Source organism: Paecilomyces variotii (assembly GCF_004022145.1).
Source record: "Paecilomyces variotii strain CBS 101075 chromosome Unknown C8Q69scaffold_10, whole genome shotgun sequence".
NCBI classification, from domain to species: Eukaryota; Fungi; Ascomycota; class Eurotiomycetes; order Eurotiales; family Thermoascaceae; genus Paecilomyces; species Paecilomyces variotii.
In genome coordinates, this window is record NW_021167149.1 from 992,526 (window position 1) to 1,014,978 (window position 22,453).

General features: G+C 47.1%; 7 protein-coding genes across 7 annotated transcripts; 4 read left to right on the top strand and 3 right to left on the bottom strand.

The window, feature by feature from the left end:
* Positions 1 to 299: 299 nt before the first annotated feature.
* C8Q69DRAFT_488013 (hypothetical protein) lies at positions 300 to 1,030 on the bottom strand (the record flags this gene model as incomplete). Its single annotated transcript, XM_028632027.1, has 4 exons — positions 300 to 356; positions 425 to 614; positions 736 to 902; positions 935 to 1,030. The coding sequence occupies 4 exons, from the start codon at positions 1,028 to 1,030 to the stop codon at positions 300 to 302; spliced, it is 510 nt and encodes a 169-aa protein (XP_028483075.1).
* A 271-nt stretch (positions 1,031 to 1,301) lies between these two features.
* C8Q69DRAFT_70193 (F-box and WD domain protein) lies at positions 1,302 to 4,612 on the bottom strand. The gene is made up of 2 exons (XM_028633940.1): positions 4,090 to 4,612; positions 1,302 to 4,016 (listed from the first exon to the last, which is right to left on the bottom strand). Exons 1-2 carry the CDS (start codon positions 4,316 to 4,318, stop codon positions 1,519 to 1,521), a joined length of 2,727 nt encoding a protein of 908 aa, XP_028483076.1. The 5' UTR covers positions 4,319 to 4,612; the 3' UTR covers positions 1,302 to 1,518.
* A 1,221-nt stretch (positions 4,613 to 5,833) lies between these two features.
* C8Q69DRAFT_70216 (putative Rho guanyl nucleotide exchange factor) lies at positions 5,834 to 9,967 on the top strand. The gene is made up of 6 exons (XM_028633941.1): position 5,834; positions 5,887 to 6,474; positions 6,546 to 7,103; positions 7,160 to 7,408; positions 8,117 to 8,300; positions 8,368 to 9,967. The coding sequence occupies exons 2-6, from the start codon at positions 6,058 to 6,060 to the stop codon at positions 9,771 to 9,773; spliced, it is 2,814 nt and encodes a 937-aa protein (XP_028483077.1). The 5' UTR covers position 5,834; positions 5,887 to 6,057; the 3' UTR covers positions 9,774 to 9,967.
* Positions 9,968 to 10,508: 541 nt separating this feature from the next.
* C8Q69DRAFT_70249 (hypothetical protein) lies at positions 10,509 to 11,005 on the bottom strand. The gene is made up of 2 exons (XM_028633942.1): positions 10,612 to 11,005; positions 10,509 to 10,544 (listed from the first exon to the last, which is right to left on the bottom strand). The coding sequence occupies exon 1, from the start codon at positions 10,896 to 10,898 to the stop codon at positions 10,668 to 10,670; it is 231 nt and encodes a 76-aa protein (XP_028483078.1). The 5' UTR covers positions 10,899 to 11,005; the 3' UTR covers positions 10,509 to 10,544; positions 10,612 to 10,667.
* Positions 11,006 to 12,204: 1,199 nt separating this feature from the next.
* On the top strand, positions 12,205 to 14,391 carry C8Q69DRAFT_70262 (putative aminotransferase, classes I and II). The gene is made up of 5 exons (XM_028633943.1): positions 12,205 to 12,221; positions 12,363 to 12,667; positions 12,821 to 13,296; positions 13,403 to 13,688; positions 13,764 to 14,391. The coding sequence occupies exons 2-5, from the start codon at positions 12,583 to 12,585 to the stop codon at positions 14,354 to 14,356; spliced, it is 1,440 nt and encodes a 479-aa protein (XP_028483079.1). The 5' UTR covers positions 12,205 to 12,221; positions 12,363 to 12,582; the 3' UTR covers positions 14,357 to 14,391.
* A 262-nt stretch (positions 14,392 to 14,653) lies between these two features.
* C8Q69DRAFT_70303 (hypothetical protein) lies at positions 14,654 to 16,242 on the top strand. The gene has a single exon (XM_028633944.1). The coding sequence runs from the start codon at positions 14,754 to 14,756 to the stop codon at positions 16,023 to 16,025; it is 1,272 nt and encodes a 423-aa protein (XP_028483080.1). The 5' UTR covers positions 14,654 to 14,753; the 3' UTR covers positions 16,026 to 16,242.
* A 1-nt stretch (position 16,243) lies between these two features.
* C8Q69DRAFT_70309 (putative sucrase/ferredoxin-like family protein) lies at positions 16,244 to 17,727 on the top strand. The gene is made up of 2 exons (XM_028633945.1): positions 16,244 to 16,794; positions 16,897 to 17,727. Exons 1-2 carry the CDS (start codon positions 16,456 to 16,458, stop codon positions 17,689 to 17,691), a joined length of 1,134 nt encoding a protein of 377 aa, XP_028483081.1. The 5' UTR covers positions 16,244 to 16,455; the 3' UTR covers positions 17,692 to 17,727.
* The last annotated feature ends 4,726 nt before the right edge of the window (positions 17,728 to 22,453 follow it).

A 22,453-nucleotide genomic window follows, 5' to 3' on the forward strand; every position in this document is an offset into this window, starting at 1 on the left:
ACAACAAATAGGCAGGTTTGCCTACATCTTGAAGCCATACTGGCGATTTGACTCCATTTCATGGGTAGGAGGCGAAGCAATGAATTCTAGATGTAAGCTTCAACGAGGATACAAAAATGAAAACCACATAGTTATTCACATTTTGTGAACAGTTACTAGGCTACAATTATTGTAGAATTTCGATCTTATTATAAAAAGTATTTGAAGTACAAGCTAGAGTGGCCAATCGATAATTAATGGAAGTTAATTAATGTGAACAGTAGCTAATCATGATTTTAAGGAGATCTATAGGTAACTAATCACGAGTAATACCAAGACCGCGCACGAGACAGTTTGCCATCCTTATAATCTTGTGCCTGGGCAGAGGTTAGTGAGAAGAGAAAAAAAATAATTTCTGCAATAAACGGAGGCAGATTGTATATACCAAGTCGTCAAAAAACTCATCCGCCAGTGCTTTTTCATCCCTCATCCACTCTAATTTCCGCTCAGGAACAGCCTCGTTCTCCGGAAAGGTCGGCGCGCGATCAAAATCGATCCATAGGACCCTGTCTGTGTGGTTTTGTATCATCATGTTTCGAGGGTAGGTATCATCATGTATAATGCCTGCGTATACGCTCCAGGATAGCACGAAGTTTGGCAGCGCGGGAGATCGAGTAATTTGAAAGATCTATTTCATGTATATCTGGAATATATTCAATAAGAATAGCATTTGGTGGTGATTTATCATTTAGGAACCGATCTAGAAAAGGCCGATATGAGTTTATCACGCCATGGAAGTCCGGTACTATTCCTTGTTGGCATAGCCTATGCTCTTTGAGGCGAGCGTACGCAGTGCTCTCACAAATAAAAGGTTGAAATTCCCGCCAAGTGGGATCAGCATGCGATCTCTCAAGGGTATGATACTAGGACTATGGTTAAGTACCACCTTGAGAACATACAACTTTCCCTGCAAAGTCACTAGGAAAACCGAGGAATAGTCAGACTCTTGGAGGATATGGAGGAAAGTAATATCGGAAATCGTAAATTCCATGGCTAGTATCGTACGAGAAATACTGCGAGTACAAGAGATCTGACAAATTGCTATGTAGTTGCGGGTTAGTTGAGGTTGAGTCCAAAGAATATCGACACACAAACCATTGAGTGGCGCCGGATAAGTATTCCCAACAAACCGTTAATTACCATGTGAAGGAAGCGGTGAGAAGCTTGCTTGAGACCTTATGGCTTGGCATAGCTATATAAGTTCGCACAGATCCTAGATACTTGCAATTAAAAATCAAAGATATATTAATATATAAAATTCTCCTACTAAAAATTCTTCTTAGAGAAAAATAAAAAGGATAAACTTAAAACTTAACAATTAGAATTTATTTATTATGGGACACTGGTGAAAAATGAACAACTGAGATGCATTGAACGCTCACGCAACATAGATGCTGAAGGAGTTCCCTCTTATACATGATCATGTTCCATAGACTGCGAATAAGTACTCTAAATCCTTCGCTTTTTTACTCGACTAATTCAAACGCCCCTGAAGAATGGAGAAGCTTCGATGATTTCTTCATCGTCACAAGCAAAGTCCCAGCCGACGATTCTTGGATCCTGGCTGGCACAGATGATCTTGCGGGCATCGAACTGCAGCTTGAAAACCCGAGCAGTCGGCTGAACGGCCGCATTATGGAACGCAGGACGGTTCAGGCCATGGTGCGCGTGATGGTGATGGTGTGGTGGTAGCTGATTGGCAGCGGGAGGCTCATTTGGAGCCTGTACATTGCCAGCTGCTGCCTGAGCATTCGGTTGGGCCTGAGGAATCGGTACTTGGACATTTCCCTGCTGCCCCGTCGTTGGTTGATATGCTGGTATTCCAAGTAATGCTGATTGACCTTCAGCACCACCATTCCTCGGGTCTGGTCCATTTCCTTGGTTGCCAACCGCCTGGTTCTGCACATTTTGCGGGGGCGGGGCTGCCTCCGTTGGTAGGTTGGGAGCAGCAGCTTGGGCATTTTGCATCATAAGCTGTGCCTGAGCCGCTTGGAGCTGCTGGTTGTGATGGGCGATATTGGGAACTCGAAGAAGCCCCCCGCGGGCTATTTGACCCCGATAGAAAGGGGACGCATTCATCAAGGCATCCTCTTGGCGGAGTCTCTGGCCAACGACCCAGTTTCCTTCACGGTCTCTCCTCCATATAATGACAGTCTCGTCGTAAGACCCAGAGACTATCCTTCCCCAAGGACCTCCACCCCCACCAGGAGGGATTTTGGCACCTAGAGCGATGATATCTTTGGGGTCCCTGGACCCCGGATTATATCTCTGAGCGAGTCGTCCGCGACGAGACGGCGCGATATCTGGCAGTGTACCCGCCCGCTTAGCCTCCCAGTAGCTGTGATCGACCGCCTCCGCTTCGAGCCGCAGCGCTTCCTCAGCTCCAGGCATGTCGCCAAAACCAGCCTGAACAGTCCTGACTAGGTTGTGGTGACCTTGCAACACAGCAACCTGAGCACTAGATGCATGGTCATAGATACGGACTGTGTCGTCATTGCTTCCGCTGACAACGCGCAAGCCGTCAGATTGTACACACGCGATTCCTTTGTGATGACCGACGAAGGTCCTCGTACACGTTCCATTGTGGATGTCCCACAGCTTAATTAGCCGGTCACCAGAGGCCGACACGATCTCATCCCCACAGATCTGGATCGCGTTCACCGCAGCACCATGCCCTTCAAGTGTCATAAGAAGAGAGTAGGGAGCCAAGGTTTTGATATGCCGATTGGCAATCTCAGCTTCGAGAACTGCAGATGGTATGTTCTTTGTGTCGACAATGTAGGATGGGAACCGGACGCTTGGGCTCTTGGTGAGAGTAGGATAGTCTTTGTCGGTCGCACTAAGTTCACTACGGTTCCAGACCTTGATGAACTTGTCCTTGGAGCAGGTGACCAGGTACCGGTGATCAAAGCGAAGGTTCAGCACTGAATCCTGGTGAGCGGTGAACTCGTGTATCTTTTCGCCAGTGGAGAACCGCCAGACAATGACGTTCTTATCGCTGCTCCCGGAGATGATCACGTCTTCGGAAGGGCTTGGATCGAACTGCAGACACAGAACGGATTTGGTGTGGCCCATTAGAGGGCGATGCCAGAGTCTCTTGGTGTCCAGGTCCCACACGCGCACAGAACGATCCCTACTACCGCTCACTAGCCATTTCCCAGAAAATTGAATCGCGTACACGCATTCCTGATGCGCGTCTTCCATATGAGCGGGATCGGGTAGTTGGAAATTAGTGAAGCGACCTTTGAGCCAGTTATCCTCCAGTCTTCTGCGCTGCTTGTATATATGAGGCCAGTTGAGTCGAACGGAACCGCTCGGTGACCTGATCAAAAGGGACGAATTGGACCGACGCTTCGACGAGGACGAGGAAGACGATGATTTCGGAACGTTAGCCCTGGCAGAGATCTCCTCAGCAATCCGAGATGACATATATTGACCGGTGGAGGATGACGGAGGGCGATCGTATGCGACATCTTGCATTTCACGATCACCCTCGTCATCTACTGACGGGGGAGCGTCTGCCTCTACCGACTCGTGCTGCTCGCTCCATGTACGATTCGAATTCCCGCTGGGCGACCCTGTGCCGCGAGACTCGAGCCAACTCGGTGGCACACGCTTCTTAAGCTTGGGTTCAGTGACGTCTGAGTCCGCATGTCTCGTCCGCGACTTGCGGTTGTGGGCGAAAGCTGATTCTGCCTGTTGCTGTTCGAACCTCCGGATCGCATCGACGTCAAGACCCCATCCTTCTCTGATGTAGAGCTGTCGCCATAATCGGGAGTCTAGAATGCGGGCTCTCCAAGCGCGCGACGCCAGGGAAGCGGTCAACAAGGTTGCTGGGTCGAGATAAGAAAAGATCTCAGCGGTGATCTCTGGGGGTAGCTTAAGAACCGGATCCATGTGCAAAAGAGGCGTCAGGCGTTCGACGACGGCAGCCACTGTTGACGTTCGTAGGGTACGAAGAAGACTGTAGGCAAGCTCTGGGATTGTTTATAAGTGTCGGTGCTCCGAACGAGCAGGGATTAACTCTGGGGGCCTGCGTTGGGACCTTACCAGCTCTGTCCGCTTCACTGTGAGCCAAAACCCATCCCGGCAGTGTCATTACATCCTCCGAAGAAGGATTGGCCTCATTCTCGGCTTGACTGCGCGTCTCGTCGGAGTAACCTTCGTCCAACTTGAACGAAGCCGCCAAGGGCGGCGCTGTGAAGTCGGATCGGTAGTTTGCCGCCTGCAAGCTTAACAGGTGAGGGATGCCCGCCTCAGCCGCGGAATCAGTGTCCATGAGGACGCCAGCTCAGCGACCCGGTGGGAAAAGTCGGGGACGGAGGCACACGACCGGAACCGCCAAAAGATCTCAAAAACGAGAGATCTGGGATGGGAGGGGGTTGCGTAGTCGAAATATTCGGTCGCAGTTCCACCGCGCCGTTGGGGGTGGTGAGGCTGAAACAGACGCACGCGCTGGGTATTATCACGACGGAGGGGAAACGCAGGTCGCTACTTAAACGGCCATGCTGTTGAGGATGGAGCAACCGGGGAATAAGTCTAATCAGTGACCACGCTGATTCGAGTGCTTCTGGTACAAGGGTGGGGAGATTGACAGGCTCCGTGCTTTTGCTGGGCCGTGAGTCAGGGCGGAGGTCGCCAAGCGTAGCGTCGTAGTGGTAATAGTTAGCTCGTTAGTAGAGTAGATAGTCGTGAAGCCAGAAGATCCCAGGGATGTAATTATTCGATACAACTCTCGCGAGCCATAGAATGACCAGTGGTGACAGATGTGGGGAGGATAGGTATGGATCAGATCTCCAGCCACACGATGGTAGTTAGAATGGAAGAGAGGTAGATGATGGTTACTGTGATGCTGTTGATGATCGTTGATGGTAGTGATGGTGGTTGTTTTGTGTTCCTGTCTGGGGAGAGTTGACTTGGTCTCTGGGTCAATAATAATATTCAGTCAGTCCCTCTGTCAGACACAGCAACAGCAGTAGTAATACTTAGAGTAAAGTAATCACCTGTTCGTCGCTTCTCTGGACTTGTTGTTCACATTCTGCGTCAGATAACTAAGCAGTTGATCCCGTTCAGATGGATTATTATGATTAGTTAGTTAACTAGTTCGTAGTGGCATGGACAGCAGCGAACAACAGCCATCCAGCGCCATCCACGGCCATCCCCAAAACCCACCGGCCCCCCTTTCCCGTTCCCTTCGGTCGAGCCCAATCGCCTTTTTGCCGCCGCCCGCCGAAACACACTAAACCTCCTGCTAACGGTCGACTCGATCGTCAATGACCACCTTGACTGACTCCTGATCTCTTGCTTTCCTTTCCCCTAATGAACTTCCCCCCCTACAACGCCTTTGTGTGATCCCAGCATTGCCGTGTTCCAATCCTGCAAGTAGACCTCTTCTCCAGCCTGTGAGTTTCATCCCTCCCAGCCCTGCCGTTATCCCCCTCTCTTTACCCCCCCGCTATCACCAAGGACCCCCGTCTGATAGCTCCTGTGCTCCTAGGTTCTGGCTTAGCGATCCATCTTGTGAAGTGGGAGTCATCACGTCTTCTTGTAGACGTGCCTGGCAACGTCCTGTGCACGTCTGATCCGACAGGGAGAGACCAACCGATTGTGGATATCGACATCGTCTAGATAACGCTGCTCTCGATCCATCCCGGAACTCGCACGCTTCAACCTTCTCCAGTTTCAATCAGACGTCTGCTGCAACTCACATCCCATCTGGCGACGGTCGACAGGAGGGGTTTTTGATTTTTGAGGGGGATTCTCATCGAACTTACGGAAACGCGCAAACGAACCAGGTATTAGATAGGAGAGGGTGTTTTCGTCCGATCTTTCGTCTGACCGCGCGCTGCGTCCCTAGGCCGCATCGACCCGCGGGCCACGGAGAGGAAATCCATGCTCGACGCTTTCGCGTAGGTCCAGTTTGGCTGGCCGGAAGTGTCATTATAATATAGAAACCGCTGCTCTCAATCCCGGAGGTTACCTGTTTCGATCGAATATAATAGAGACGGAATCGCAAAGATGGATGGCTCCATGAGCGCTGGCGGCCCCATGGCCGAAGACAATATCATCAACAGACGCGGTGGGGAGTCGATGTATCAAAGCTGTGTCAATTTGAAAAAGCGATTGGCGGAGGTGCCTGGATTTGAGCGTCATATGGCGGAAATGGAGGAAGAGGATCGCGCCACGGGTTCAACCGATCCAGTGGCTTCGCTATGGAACTGTCTGCGTGAAGGATACCCCTTGATCACGATCTTCAATGCGTCACAACCTGATGAACAACTGGAGATTGATCCAGCGAAAGTTCCGGAACAGAAACGTCCCAAGGCCGCAACCTTTAAGTTCCTGCAGGCATGTCTTCAAGACATGGCCTTTCCGCAGCAGGATTGCTTCCTGATCACGGATCTGTACGGTGATAACACGACAGGTTTCATCAAGGTAAGTTCATATAGATCGATTCCCGCATAACTCTACTTGTCAAATTGAACGGCGTGCTGATACGAGAACAGGTCATCAAAATGGTCAATCGCGTTCTAGACATTCTCGAGATGCAAGGACAGCTGAAGAGGCTATCTGTGAACTCGGGCAATCAAAATGCGAAGGGAGGGGCGGTCAAACTGACTAAGAGGGAGCATATCCTCAAAGAGCTCATGGAGACCGAGCGTGATTACGTCCATCACCTTCAGAATCTGCAGGCCCTCAAGAAGGAATTGGAAGAGACAGGTGCATTGACTGGGGACTCCAGCCATCAGATATTCCTCAATCTCAACAATCTGCTCGATTTTGCGCAGCGTTTCCTCATTCGTATGGAGCAACACTACGCATTGCCTGAGGAAATGCAGAATTGGGGAGAGCTTTTCATCCTTCACGAAGAGGCGTTGCGACAGTACGAGCCCTTTATCGCAAACCAGTTGCGGTGTGATGCAGTATGTCTGAAGGAATGGGACAAGATCCACGCGGCCCCTCGCTCGATTGATCTTAAGCAGATGGTCGCCCAGCCAGCAACCCTCAATGGCTTCTTTGTCAAGCCGTTCCAGCGTCTGACGAAATACCCTCTGATGCTATCGGTATGTCTCTCCCACACTGTGCAGAGCGTTGCTGTGCTGACTCGAGATTTTTACAGGAACTTCGCAAGCAGACAGAGGATGAACAACTCAAGACGGATATCACAAAGGCGATAGACACGATTCAGTCAGTTCTCGATTCGGCGAACGATGCAATCGACAAGGAACATCTGGCTTCCGCCGTTACGGATCTCTCGCAACGGGTAGATGACTGGAAAGCCCTGAAAGTTGAGGGATTCGGCGAATTACTCCGCTTTGGCACTTTCGCTGTGCTCAAAGGCGATAGCGGCAAGGATACTGAGAGAGAGGTACGTTCCATCTATGTCACTTATGTCGCCGAAGATCTCTGGTCGGATTTCGCTCGGCCTGCGGGCTATGGTCTTCAAGTGCGGCTTTGCCTCTGCTACGATCCAACTTCTTGTATCTACTCGTCACCAAGGAGTCATAGTTTTGAATGGAGACCGGTTCTTTCTGAGGCCTTTGATATTTTCGAAGATCTGGAATTGGAATCGGGCTAGCACTCGCACGCTAGAAGACCATCTACCGCATCCAGAAAGTCCGATCACGGGAGCTTCGCAGCGAGAATAGAGAACATGCATGCTTTTCTATTTAGAACTGCCTTCACAGCCTCATTATTGCCCCTGTTTCTGATCGGCGTTTGGAACGCTCTCCTGCCCAAATATCAAGCATAGGGCCGGGTCGTGTGGCCACATTACCGGAGAATCGCTTGATTCGCCTCTTTCCAGGAAGACCGAACGTCTGGGTGATTGTAACATGGTACTTTATTGCCATTTCAGAGAGCTCCTCTGATTGATGCGGGGATCTTCTCCGAATCAGCAAGACACCCAAGCGTTTACGGTTCTCCATTCGTGGGCTATGTTTCAGGCATCTATTGCTTCGATCCCTTTCGAGACTCTTATATCGCTATGGAGCTCCATATCGACCGACATCTCTTAGCTGCCACTCATTAAGTTCTGATGAATAATTGGCTAACTTGGCCTGTCTCTGCTCAACAGTATCACATCTATCTTTTTGAAAGGATCCTCCTTTGCTGCAAGGATATCAACCCCAACAAGCAAAAATCAAAGCTTATGGGGAAGGACAAGCCTGCGGCATTGGTCAAGGGGAAACCCCGTCTTCAGCTGAAGGGCCGTATCTACATGGCTAATGTGACGGATATTGTTCTTCTCCAGAAGCCAGGTATGACATGAACTCTTACCACTATAGACAGCGACACGGATTGCTAATAGAGCCCATGAATCTACAGGCTCCTACAGGATTCAGATTTTCTGGAAGGGCGACCCCGGGGTCGTAGATAACTTCGTCATCCGCTACCAGAACGAGGATATCATGCGAAAATGGTACTCTGATATTGACCGCCAGCGATCCATCCAGGCGGAGGAACGCAATGCTAGAAGCGTGTCAACCTCGGATTCGGAATTTACCTACATGAAGAGTCTCAATATTCAGAATCCCTACCAGCAGGAGTATGAGGCTGAAGAATCCTCTCTTGTGAAGGAGGCTGGGTTCTTCTCGGAATTCCCCATGAGTCGTAACGCGTCCAGCACGAGTCTTCGTACCCGATCCGCTACCAACGGCAGCGGCGGGTCAGGTCCGCTCTCTGCAGGGCGTCCTCCGCGTTTCCCGATGCCTGATCCCAGTCTGTCATTACATACCCAGTTTACTCCTGGAGGAATGTCCTTGTCCCCAGGTGAGCGAAACGTCACCTCATATTTCTCGCCCGTTACGGAAACACCATCGACATCTACACGGTCCAGCTCTCAATCGGTGTTTCCGTATTCACGGCAAGGCACTCCCAACACCACTTGGAGCGAGGACAACAATCGGTACACTGCACCTGCGATGGCCAGAGGAGCATCGAAGGACGGTACTAACGTAAACCCTTACTTCAACGCGGCCACAAATGGGCGCGCTGTCCAACGTCCTTCTCTACCCCCGATGTCTGCACAAGATCAGGCCAACGGTCTACCGAGGATGAGGTCTGCCAGCAGCCCAGACATCCACCACCATCTGCCTGAGTCACGTCGATTCATGGGTGGTCACACTGTCGACAATGTGCCCGTCCCGCCCATCCCGGCCCACATGGCAAGCATGAGAGCACCTGTCAATCGGAGCCAGAACAACTCCCCCACCAACGGATCTCTTCCTGTCCGGGGTACAGCGCAAACACCAAACGGACAGCACCCTGCACAACGGGGTGTCCATCACACTCATTTCAATGAGCCTCAATATTCCGGTCGCTCCGCAACACTGACGCCGACGCAATCCTCTCCCACCGATCCACTTCCCTCTCCTTTAAGTCAGGAAGTGCCCCCGGACCAGGCCACCCCGCAGGATCCGTATATGCCTACACAGCTTAAAGCCAAGGTCAACTTTGACGATAACTATGTCACCTTGGTCATCGCCAGCAATATCATGTTCCGTTCGTTGACCGACCGGGTGGACGCCAAACTCGCCCGATTTACGAACCGATCCATTGGCAGCAAATCAGTAAGACTGCGGTACAAGGACGAGGACGGCGATTTTGTCACCATTGACAGTGATGAAGCGGTTCAACTCGCGTTGATGGAATGGCGCGAGCAACACCAGAACATGCTCGCCCAAGGCCAGGTGGGAGAGATCCAGCTGTTCTGTCAGGCAGTGGAGAATTAAAGCTCCACGGATTTGGATAAACCGATATAGGATCCTGGCTGAAAAGCCAGGATGGTGAAGAAAGAAGTCGCGAAGTTGATGATATCCCCTGTTTGGTGTTGTGGTTTTCTAGGTTCCCATTGGCATTTCTCCGGCAGTTCCGGGCGTTTCGAGGTTCTTATAACATCCCGTGGCTGTCCAACAGGATTGGCTCGAGGCTTTTGCACTTGATTCACAGTTTTATCTCCCCAAGACTTTCTTTCCCTCGGGCGGTTTCCTGCCCAACCCCGCCAAACTGCCGCGAGGGAAGGAATCTTGAAGGATTCTTGATCATGGTCTGACTGTCTGGCTACCCGTGTCACGGGCCGGACTACAAGGCGCTTGTCTAGAAGATGGTTGGCTCTGCGAGATGGTTCTGCGATTTTCCCCTTGCTCCCTGTTACCCTGTTACCATCTGCTCGTACTGGCGCTGATCATGACCCTCTTGTTTTACCTCGAATGTCCACGAACCCATGACCGTATGATACGTATAATGCCGTTTGTTGTGCAGCGGCTGATTTTGACAAGCATGCAGAGAATGTACAGTGGTTTTCTACTCTCTCACTGAGCGGTTCTTGTGTCTGCTGTATTGGTCCGTCTGTACTCTTTCCTGCATGAACATAGAGCCATCTTCGACATTCTTTGACACTTGGTCGTAAGGATCTAGTGATTGCAACCTATAAGAATACTGACCACCTATAAACATTCTTGTCGGGTTTATGTCGGTGAAACTGTGCTCCAGTGTAGATGGCTCTTAAAGTCCCGCGATGTCTTTTTTTAGGAAAGATCCACTCAATGGGGCTCTGGACTCTGGACTCACCAGCACGAGGGTTTGCTGGACATAACTAGATTCTACCTCATAGCCAGCCAGGGTATCTAGAATCTGGGATCTGGAGAAGCAGCGCCAACGGCTCTTCCTAGCATCTCAAGTGTTCCTGAGCGCTGTTTCTCCCCGGTCCCGTTTGCTAAATATCTATCGGCCGGGTGGGAAAACGGCGGTTGTTCCCTTAAGGAGTGGGGAAAGCAAGAAGCCAACAGGACTAGACTAATTATTGTCATTAGTTCAACCATTGCGACTTGAACGGCCCGATGCGGCGAGCCGGGCATCCATTATTGGGCCCAAAAGACACACACCTTGGGACTGTGGATAAGAATAATATGGATCACGGTGGAAGTTGCCGGAGCGGCGCAAGAAAAGAGGGAAAACTGATCAATAATTATGATAGGTACTAGAAGCATTCCATTCTCGTAACTAACTTGTGGCTGGGACAATTGCCATCAATACGACAGGACCAGGGGTAGTTATCCAGACGGGCACGCGATCACCATACCATTACCAGGTAGTTGATAATAATAGATAGGGGGATAGTTACATAGTTGTACCAAATCGACAAGGGACATTTATTCCCGCAGGTCAACTCAACTGTCAACATCTTGTTTTCTTCCTCCACCGTACGGAGTAGTTAGAACTATTGACTCCATACAGGGAAGCAGAGATATACAAGGGCGTATCGGATAGCTTAAGTTCGTTATTATTACCCTCGTTAACGACCTCTTACATCCCCCGTATTATTATATTACCACAGTAATTAATTAATTAATACCTCCTGAGGCCTTTTTAGCCAGAATGATTCGCATCAGGGCTGGAATGGCGTCGCCAGCTTTCCCTTGCCGATCAACCGGTGTGAGAGATAGCCAAGGCATAAGTATTGGGCTGACGATGAGACAGGGTCCCAGTTGGGTTGCAGTCTTGTTGATGGATGATTGAACGCGTGCCGTTCTACCAATAATAGATAGTGGTTGGGGTGGTGTTGCGTTGCCCTTTTGGTTTCAGGAGAGAAGTTACTTAGTTAACGATGTGATCAGGGGTGGATATTCATCCCTTTTTTTTTCTTTCTATGATTAGATATCTCATCCGAACATGTTCAGTGGTAAGTTACTGACTATGAGGCATTAATTATTATTATTATTATTATTAAACCTTGGGGGAAAATACCAGAAGATAAAAATAAATAGAATAGAATAAAATATAATATAAAAAAGCAAGGAACAGACACGCGGACTCTTCTCGTTTGGAGAATTCAATTCTCGTGTTTGTACTGTACTGTAGTTTGCTATTCTTGCATCCTATTATTTACCCGGGTGTTCGAACCTCCTGTTATTTTGTCTAGATAGTCTATTATTATTATTATTTATTCCAAGACAAGACTGGATTCAGCCCTATTGTCTTTTCTTTCTTTTTTGATTTCCCTTTTTTCACCAACCCCCTGCGGATATCAGTCGGGATCTACTATTGTTGTCCTTCACCCTTGAGCGATTTAATTTCATTCGACCAAGTCTGAAACCAGGCGTGTGGTGTTGAACTGTTGCTGCCCCGAGCGTCCGGTACAATCGGCGCAAAAGAAGATTGAAGGAGTTCCCCCAAAAGAGGTACGAGCTGAGCTGAAGAGGGTAGGGAGTTGTGAATTTAAAATGGTTTCGAAACGATAACTCTCAAGCCGAGCGAAAGTTTATTTGCATTTTATTTAAAGCGCTGGGTCCAAAAAGCTAAGCAAGCGTTCGTTGCCATAGGAGAACAATCCAATCCGATTTCCCATATAATATTCTATCTATCTATCGGCTGCTTTTCTCTTGCTTTCACCAGCCACAAAAAGGGAAGCATACCACGCCAAGACCCCGCCAGACAAAGCAAGGAAGAGAGAGAGAACAGAACACAACAGACGGTCAACGATAGAATTATCGAATTGAATTGAATTGAATTGGATTGCTGGGAAGATCTGCTTGTGCCAAGATGTCGTTCTCGGGACGTCGCGTCAGTATTCTGCGTCCAGCAGACAACAAACGTTTCTCGACCGGAAGGGATCTCGCGGAGAACGGTAGGTTCTGGTCTCCCTGAACTCGCATTCCCATGCGCGCTCTGGCCCCAGCCAGCCAACGGCTTTGATGGCGCGTTTTCATCTGTGCCGCTTATAATTATTCGATTTTCTGGGCTTTTCCCCAAGACTGACTTGTGCGTTCGACTGCTCCAGAGAAGAAGTCCGAAATCCACCGTCAGTTCCGTGATGCCCACGAGGGTCACCGTCCACACGCCGGTCTCGACGCCTCTCGTACCTCCACGGGAGTCGTCTGGTGTACAGAGCGTGCCAGCGAGCATGGCTATCTAGAAGACCCTTCCTCCTGGGCCAACCTGGGTCAGGGTGCCCCCGAGGCAGACGATGAGATCTTCGGCAGTTTCCCCCGCCCTACTGCCATTCCTATCGCCTCCGCGTCTCGCGAGTACGGTCCGACCGCTGGTATCAAGCCGCTGCGTGCGGCCGTTGCGAAACTCTACAATGAGCACTACCGAAAGGGTAAAGAGAGCCAGTATACGTGGGAGAATGTCTGCATTGTGCCGGGTGGAAGAGCCGGTCTCATTCGAATTGCTGCCATTTTGGGCAACTCGTACTTGGGCTTCCCCATTCCCGATTACTCTGCGTATTCGGAGATGTTGTCGCTCTTCAAGAACGTAAGTCAGATCAATTATCATTATCATATCAGATCATATTATATGATGAGCATGCGAGGCGATGTGATCGGGACAGCCTGTTTGCTGACTTGTGCGCGCTCTGTAGTTTGCAGCAATCCCCATCCCACTCTCTGAACAGGACCACTACCACATCCACCCGGACAAGATCGCCGAGGAAATCGCCCGTGGTACCTCTGTCATCCTGACCTCGAATCCGCGAAACCCCACTGGTGATGTCCTCGCCAACCCCGAGCTCGGACGGATCCAGGACATCTGCAGAGATCGCGCGACTTTGATCCTGGATGAATTCTACGGCGGTTACAACTACAGCACTGGCTGTGACGGCACCACGATCAGTGGTGCTGAGAACGTCGTCGACGTGAACGAGGATGGTATGTCATATTGCAGCTTTCCCCAGAATCATATCAGTTCGTTTCACAGCGGACATGGCTGATTGGATTGGATAGACGTGCTCCTGATCGATGGTCTGACGAAGCGCTTCCGTCTCCCTGGATGGCGTATCGCCTGGATCGTCGGTCCCAAGGACTTCATCACCGCTCTCAGCTCGGCGGGTTCTTACCTGGACGGAGGTGCCAATGTTCCTTTCCAGGAAGCTGCTATCCCTATGCTCGAGCCGGGTCTCGTGCGGGCAGAGATGAAGGCCCTGCAGATTCACTTCCGCGAGAAGCGGGACTATGTCGTGAAGCGTCTACAGAAGATTGGATTCCGCTTTACGGACATTCCCCAGGCGACCTTCTACATCTGGCTGGACCTGAACTCGCTGGAGCCACCGCTCCCTGCTGAGGCCAACATCTCCGACGGTCTGAACTTCTTCAACGCACTTCTGCACGAGAAGGTGATTGTGGTTCCTGGAATCTTCTTCGATCTCAACCCGGCCAAGAGACGTGATCTGTTCGACAGCCCGTGTCACCACTTTGTGCGTCTGAGTTACGGACCGAAGATGGACGTGCTGAAGCACGGTCTGGACGGCATTGAGAGGGTCGTTCGTCGTGCCAGAGGAGAGACCGGCTGGGAGGGTGACGAGGCCGTCCGGGACTAGAGAATTAAAAGTGCTTCTGGTTTGAGCTATCAACACGGGTCGGGGGCTAGGCGGTAGATAGATAGATACCTAGATAGAAGGTAGCAGACAATACACTTTTGCTGGTTTCGCGAGGTCGCTTTCATTTCCGCCGTGGGAATCTAATATTAGAACCGTAGAAATCCAATAATAGAATCAAGGGAAAGCGATAGATAAAAATCCATGGAGGCAGCATAGATAAAAGTCAGGGGATGCCACGTGACGGGATGCTTCCCGACATCATAAATAAAGTAATGGATGATCGCCCTAACTAGAATACTTACTCTATCTACTTGACACAGCCAGCAGCAGCACTCAGCGCAGCTCGCATGCGAGCCAGTCGCATCGGGCCACTGCCGCGCGAGATGCGCCCGTTACCATGGCCATAAGTTTATTTCGCATCTTTTACAGCGCCGTCTTTGCCCTCCTCTTCTTCGTCGTCTCCTGCCTTATCCTCCTCAGCCCTGGAGACGCCATCTACCAGTGTTACAAGAACCATAACTTGACCAACATCTTCATCATCACGGGCGCTTACGTTATCACATTTCTGCTGGGCCTTCTGATCTACTCCACGCGCATCTATACGAATCGCAGCGTGCTGGCCGGTATCCCGAAAGCATGGATCCCCGTCGAGAAAGAAGATGTGGGCAAGAGCGTGAGGAGGCTGGTGGTCGAGGGCCTGGCGAGGAGCGCGATCACCGCGTATCGAGCGAGACCCAGGGATCTGACCGTGGAGAAGGAGGATCAACCGCTCGATGAACGTACGTTGGAAATGGACCGCAACCATCCGCCGTGGGGTCACGTCTCTCATCCCGGGTGGTCGGCGCCCTCCTCACCAGATTTACCAGATCTACACTATCAATCGGTTCTCAAAGAGTTGCCCTACCTCATCGAAGCCAAAGCCGTTTCTCTGGCGCCGCCGGATCCGATCCTGTCCTCGTCGCGTCGCTATCGTGATCCGTACAGTTCGTACTCTGACGAGGAGCCTGTTCCGGATCCACGTGTGGTGGAGATCCTCCAACGGCCATCGTCAATGGGATTGCGTGAATATATTGGACACTTGACGAATCTGAACTTGATCAGGCCACCGGAGTTGGGCGCGGAGTTTCTTGCTATATATGAACGGGCGAGGTTCTCGGCACATGCGCTGGAGGAGGAGGAGTTTCGCGCGCTAATGAGCGTCTTTGCTGAGATCTTGAGGGCGATGAAGTCAGTGACTCCGCAGTTACTGGATGAAGCCCGCGGAGGGAGTTCTCTCTCATACGGCGAGTCGGTTATTGGTCCGTCGGACGAGGAAGGCGAAACAGATTCAGTCTACTCTCCTGATGAGGGAGAGCAACAAACTCGGGGTCGAAGCAATAGTGTGCGGCCGTCCAATGTATCTACGTGGGAGAGCAGTCGCTCGCTTTATACGGCGCCCTTGGTGCAGACTAGGAGCTCACCGACTCTCTCGAGAGGACCCGCCCCCGATCGACGTGGACTGTCGGCTATGCGGACACCTTCCATGAATTCTCTTCGACCAGTTTCTCTTCGGCGGTCGCGGTCAAACATCTCCGGGAGTTCAGCAGGGAGCGTGATTCGCTTGGTAGAGGCTCGGAATCCGTTGGATCTGCCGTATACCATAGACGTCCCTCGAAGAACACAGCGGTGAGAACATTTGGACATATTATCCTGAGAATATTACAGCATCAGGACTTGGAACTGTCGCTCGTCTTTATTAGGATAGGCGTTTGGAATGGCATTGGCGTTTACGGGCGTTGGGAAGACGCTGGATAGAGCTGGCAACTCTTTTACACTATGCGCATTGGGCAACATTGGATCTCTAACTTTACTATAATTGCATACCCAGTTGAATACCACATGTTTCTTTCTACTACTCGCTTTTTGTTTTGCTTGGTCATATAGATCAGCTCTGCCATCCAATCTCAACCATCGGGTTTAGTAATCGGCGTGCAAGTCGGAATTCTTTCCGTCCCCAAGACGTAATTAATCAGATAAGATCTCGCCTCGTCGCCGAACAAACGCAACTTCTTCCTTTCATTTATCAAACAGCCAGCCATCGCGGCACGACGAGCATCACGATGCAGTCCCTTCTCCGTCGTGGAACGTCATTCCTCTCCGGCTCCACCAAGGACAAACCAGACGGCTTCACGACCGTCTCGTCGCACGATGCGCTCTTCCCCAAAGTCGACCCCGCCGTTGACGGCGAGGATTGTGATAAGGACTGCGCCACATGCACCGTGCGCTATCCAGCCAAATTCGATATCGATACGAAGGATAAATTATACGGACATGTCGATGGGTGGGCGACGCATCTGCTCGTCGCGACGGGGAAGTCGGATTGGGTGAGAGATGTCGCGGACGAGAAGGGTAGTGTGATGGAAGCGATCGAGAAGCATGCTATTAAGCCGAGGAATGGGGTAAGAGTTACCAATTCAATTGGCATGCATAAGCCAGGACAAGAAGAAGTATCCTGAAGAAAAATTGCGAGGAGAATTTTCCTGACCAATGTCTGGCTATAGAAGATGAAACTCTCCGCGTCCAACATGCCTGTTCCTGACGAATACCATCATCATGAACCGGGCTCGCAGCCAACGAACGTCCTTCTTCTTCCTTCCTTCACGATAGTTGAGCATGTCACGCCGGCATTGGCTTCAGATCTTGTCAGATACTTTGTGGACCCAGCACCAACGACAACAACGCCATTGGACGCATCATCATCATCAGAATCCAACACTCAACAACAACGGCAACAGCAATCCTCAACGGAAGAACAAGCAGAAAAGCCCTCCGAAACAGAGACACAAGCAGAGAAAACCGACATCAGCTCGCTCACACCCTTACGCTCACGACCCTGTCCCCACGCGGCTGTCATCCTGCTCTGCTCCCAACGCACCCGCGATGCGCGATGCGGTCAATCAGCACCGCTCCTCAAGCGTGAGTTTGAGCGCCACCTCCGCGCTCAGGGTCTATACCGCGACATGGACGACGAACGACCCGGCGGAGTGGGCATCTATTTCATCTCCCATGTCGGCGGACACAAGTACTCCGCGAACGTGATGGTGTATCGACGACGGGATTTCGACTGGTGGAGAAAGAAGGGCACTAGCACATCTGAGACCCAACCCGAGAAGACAGAAGAGGACAAGAAGAAGGAGAAGGAAGAAGGAGCTGCTCAATGTATCTGGTTGGCGCGAGTGAAACCTGAAGATTGTGAGGGTATCATCAAACACACGGTCTTGAAGGGAAAGGTGATAAAACCGGGATATCAGCTCAGAGGTGGATTTGATCGTGAAAGAGGGTTGATTAGTTGGTAGTTAGTTGGTTGGAACTTCTTTCGCATCCGCATCTGCATGTATATCTGCATATGGTGTTGTGTTTCTGTTCTATTAGGTTATATAGCATATATCGACTGGGAGATAGTAAATAGATAGATTTCCCAATCGATAGATAGATAGATAGGTAGTAAAAAAGGTACTTGGATGAAAACCACCTCTACACCTGTTTACTTTTTTCCCTATACATATTGTAGAATCATAAATAGCCCAGAAGTAAATAATCTATCCCTACCGAAGAGCAAGCTAGTCGCTAGGACGTAGAAGTATATATACATCTAATACTATATCCAACTCATAATCAAACAAAGAGGTAATCCTAAATATCTTCGGCATACAAGACGAACGCCAGCTGATCTGTCAATCATCGGATAATCCGCAGATTCTTCGTATCTTAAATACAGGATAGAAAGAACCTACTAACTAGATAACTAGGATCTAGAGATAAATATAGGTTGAAAACCCCATAGGAATAGATTCAAGAAAGTAATTCAAGGTGTGTAGGTCTGAGTACTTATGCTTCTGTAGCAATGTTAAATATTTAATAATATCTAACGGGTTCTTTATAGAGGATATTGAAGATGAAGGATGCTGTGGAATTAATATAGCGTGTTGATGGTGTTACTGTTGGAGGGTATTTTGGGCGTGTTTTCTGTGCATCTATACTTAACATATTATATAGAGAGATATATAGAAAGTAGTATATAGTTCTCTAACTATACCTGCTGTCCTTTTTTTTTGGCGTGATTATTTATATGAGGGAATGGATATTCATCCGTGGTATTCACACTACCACAGTACCACTACTAGTTATTCTCTATTACTCAGGTAATTAGGCACTCGCCGCTATAACTAAGAGAACCAAAAGGAATAAATACATGAATATAAATAAAGGAATCCTCAACGAAAAAAAAGCAAGCTACAACTCTGTAAGTCGTGTATATACCTATCCCTAGTTATACCTTGAAAACTACCTAACAAATGTCCCGAATTCACGAACGAGAAACCAACTACTGTATGTACATACATATATACATACATGCTACAACATCGTAATTCAATTCACTTTTAATCCCAGTCTAATTCAACTTGCTTTCATACATAGCAGTAATCAATCTTACCTTAGTACGTATATTAATTCCTTCGGACACGCGTACTCTAGGTACAGTACTGTACCCCTTACGCGTGGGGGTTAGTTGGGGGGAAAAGTTCGTGAAATAATACCGCAATTCACCTAGTGGTGTTCCCAGTCCACGGGGGAAAGAATGGAACGTGGGGTGTAACTAGACTCTAGAGTAAGTACTTAAACGTGGGGATGTTTTTCCGCGGGGGAACACGGGGGGAAATTATTCCCTTGCTTGCTGGCTTTTCTTTTCTCTCTTACGGGTTTTCTGAATATTGTTGAAAAATATCGTGGATAGGTTGATTTACCGCTATAAACGAACGGTTCCTAGGTTATTTATTATTTGTTGTTTGGAGGTATTTATGGAGGGTTTGACCGGTTAGCTTTGAATAATCATTTCGAGAAGTCAATGATGATAGTTTTGTGTTATTAAATACTGGACGATAGCTAGTCTGACGATGCTTTCTATGTTCATCTGTCGAGTTTCCTATGTTTTCTATCGGAGTCAGCTGGTACCTAGGTGCCTATTGATCGAACGGCGCCGATAGTAAGTATCTATCGAGTACAGCGCTTCCACGACAGACCGGTATAATCCCTGCAATGTACAGTGGTTACTCTGGCTGGAAACGCTTCAGTCTGCAGTCAGGTTATACTTGACTTCTGGATATTCTTCCTTACCCTCGACTATAAATGCTCGAAGCTAGTTACTTACTCTTGACGAATTCCATCAACCCTTCCTACATCTAGTTACAGTAGAGTATACGTAACCTGCGAACATCTCAGTCTGGAACACGCGCTCGCCTGATCTGCACGTGGCCAGACGGATACAATAAGTATCCAGAGTACGTCAGCACGTGCATTCAACCAGTCAACGCCGACGTATTCATCAGCAAGTATGGTATGTATGCAGTTTGGTTGCACTGCGGCAATATAATATCACAGCGATTCTGGAAATCCACAATGATGATCGTGTCCCGGATACGAAGCCGATGGATTTTAATTCTTTCGGTCAAGGAAGACATTATTATTCAAGCAGGGCTGCAGTTCACCTGCAGGGCCTGCGTGGTGCTTGTACCGATTTGTCCAATCCGGGCGTTCGTGTCAGTCATCGCAGAGGCGAGAGATCGACAGAATGAAACATGCGCGGCATGGCATGGCATGGCATGGCGGCGTGGAATCTAGAAAGGATGTAGAGTAGTAGATAGATAGTGTGATACTATGTACTAACAATGTTTCTCGTGGCGGTGAGCGGCTCATTAAAGGGGGAGGGGGGCCAAAGAAGATAGTTACGATACTCAACTGAATACTACTAGTTAGTGGCGGTAAGAAAAGAGTCACATGCCGATAGTAAGATTCGGGCAAAAAAGACACATGATGCGGTATAATCCTGGCGTATGAGGCCTCGTATTTATATGGATATTGCTCTAATGCGATCTTACTGCAGTAGTAGGTATATCCTCGGGCGCCTTTTTGAGTGGGAGGTGTACTGCTTTTGAAGTTAGATGGTTCCTGCTCGGGTAAGCAATCGTTGATGTCGATAATATGTGGATGGAAGGGACTCCGTATTCTGATACGATCGGATAGAAGATAGGGGATGCTGTGATCCAAACAAAACGAGATTCTCTTTTTCATGACTGGATTCGTCCTTCGGCAGATCCAGTCGTATGCTATAATCTAGTTTTGCGCCCATCCATATTATACTGGAAGTAAATGGTAAGGGCTTATGTTTTGAACTCAGTTCAAGGTAGAAGCCAGCACGACATGTCGCCGGGGATGACCTCGGGCAAGTTCGAACTGATTTCCTGATTACCGACATCAGCCAGGAGCTTCGCGCAATATCGCATCACCTAATTGCATTTTCCACAAACAAATTTCGTTTTTGTCTATCATCGTAGGCGCCTTGGATACTCGTCCCAATGGAAAACCGTACGTAAGGCATGGTGGATCACAATACAGTGAGAACATGTATCATGATCCTACCAGCCACTGTTGACCTATTTTGAGGCTGACTTACGACCAACTCTAATCAACAACACTAGTATGATGCAACCTGAGACCGCGGCCGGGTCACAGTAGAACGGGGTTACTAACAGAGCTAATCGGGGGTAGAAGAAATGCTAAGACTTTTCTTGGCAAATTTTCTCTATCTCTAATTAGCTCTCGCGTAGGCCTGCTAAAAATAGACTAGGGCTTAGCTTTACTCTATTATCTGTATCTATAGCGCATAGCAATAATAAATATTAAATTAAAATATTCTCTATATTATATATATATATATTTTAGCTATAAATTTTTTTAAACTCTATTCTTCTTCTATATAATTTTTAATTTTTATTTATTTTTAAAAAGCTTTCTATATATAGTATTACTATACAAGATTATAATAAGTTTATTATTTTATATATATTTAATTAATATTAACTATTCTATAGCTATAAGCTTAATATATATAGATTTTAATAATCTAGCAATATATAATATATATAATCTATTTATATTTAGCTATTATTATAGTAAATATATATAATATATATATTTTATATATACTAATAAGTTAAAAAGAATAGGTTTAAATAGAGTTCTTAAACTATTTAGTTATCTTAAAGAATTAATAATACTCTAGAAAAAAGAGTATTAGCTTATATAGTAAATATAAAGTATATCTAAATATTTTCTTAATTAAAGTAATAGATTTTTATATAAAGCTTAAGAAATAGTTTCTTTAAGCTATTTAATTTTATTAAAATAAAATTATTATTAAAGACTTTTTTAAAATAAAATCTTTATTATATTAAAAACTATTAGTTTTAACTACTATTTTATAATACTCTTCCTTAATCTAGACTTATTAAGTTAGTTAATCTTAGTTAACTTAAAAATCTTAAGAAATTTACCTTTAGCAGTAGTTTAATAAAACTATTTATTATTATATCTTATATTTTAATAAATTTAATATTAATCTTATTCTTTTAATATAAGTTATATATATAATAATATATAATATTAATATACTTTAATCTTTTATAAGTATAAATATCTTTAATTAATAATAATAATACTTAGTTATCTTTATAGACTTTAATTAGAGAACTAATAATAAAAGCTTATTCTTCTCTTATTATTAGTTTAAATTTATTTAGATTAATATAATATCTATATCTTATATCTCTTAAAAAAAGGGCTAATTACTAAGATTATTTTATAGCTTAATATATAGCTATATATTTAGCCTTTATAGTTAAAGTTATAATAGACTTTTATTTTTTATTTAATTAGCTTATTAAACTATTAATTAAAATAAAAATATTCCTTAAGATTAATATCTAATTAGTCTTATTTATTATATAATTTAAATCTAAGTATTTAATAAGTTATTAGTCTTAGTTTATATTAAATTTAAGACTAAGATATATAGTTAATTATAGGTATCTTATAAAGAACTTTAATATCTTAAAGTACTTTTTAAATAGATTTAATAAATATTAATTTAATCTATTTATTATAAATATAATATTTAATTTTATTAAGATTATTAAATAGATTAAGTTATTAATAATTTTTTAATACTCTCTTTAATTTATTCTTTTATTTTAAGAGCTAAATAATTTTAGAGAGTTATAT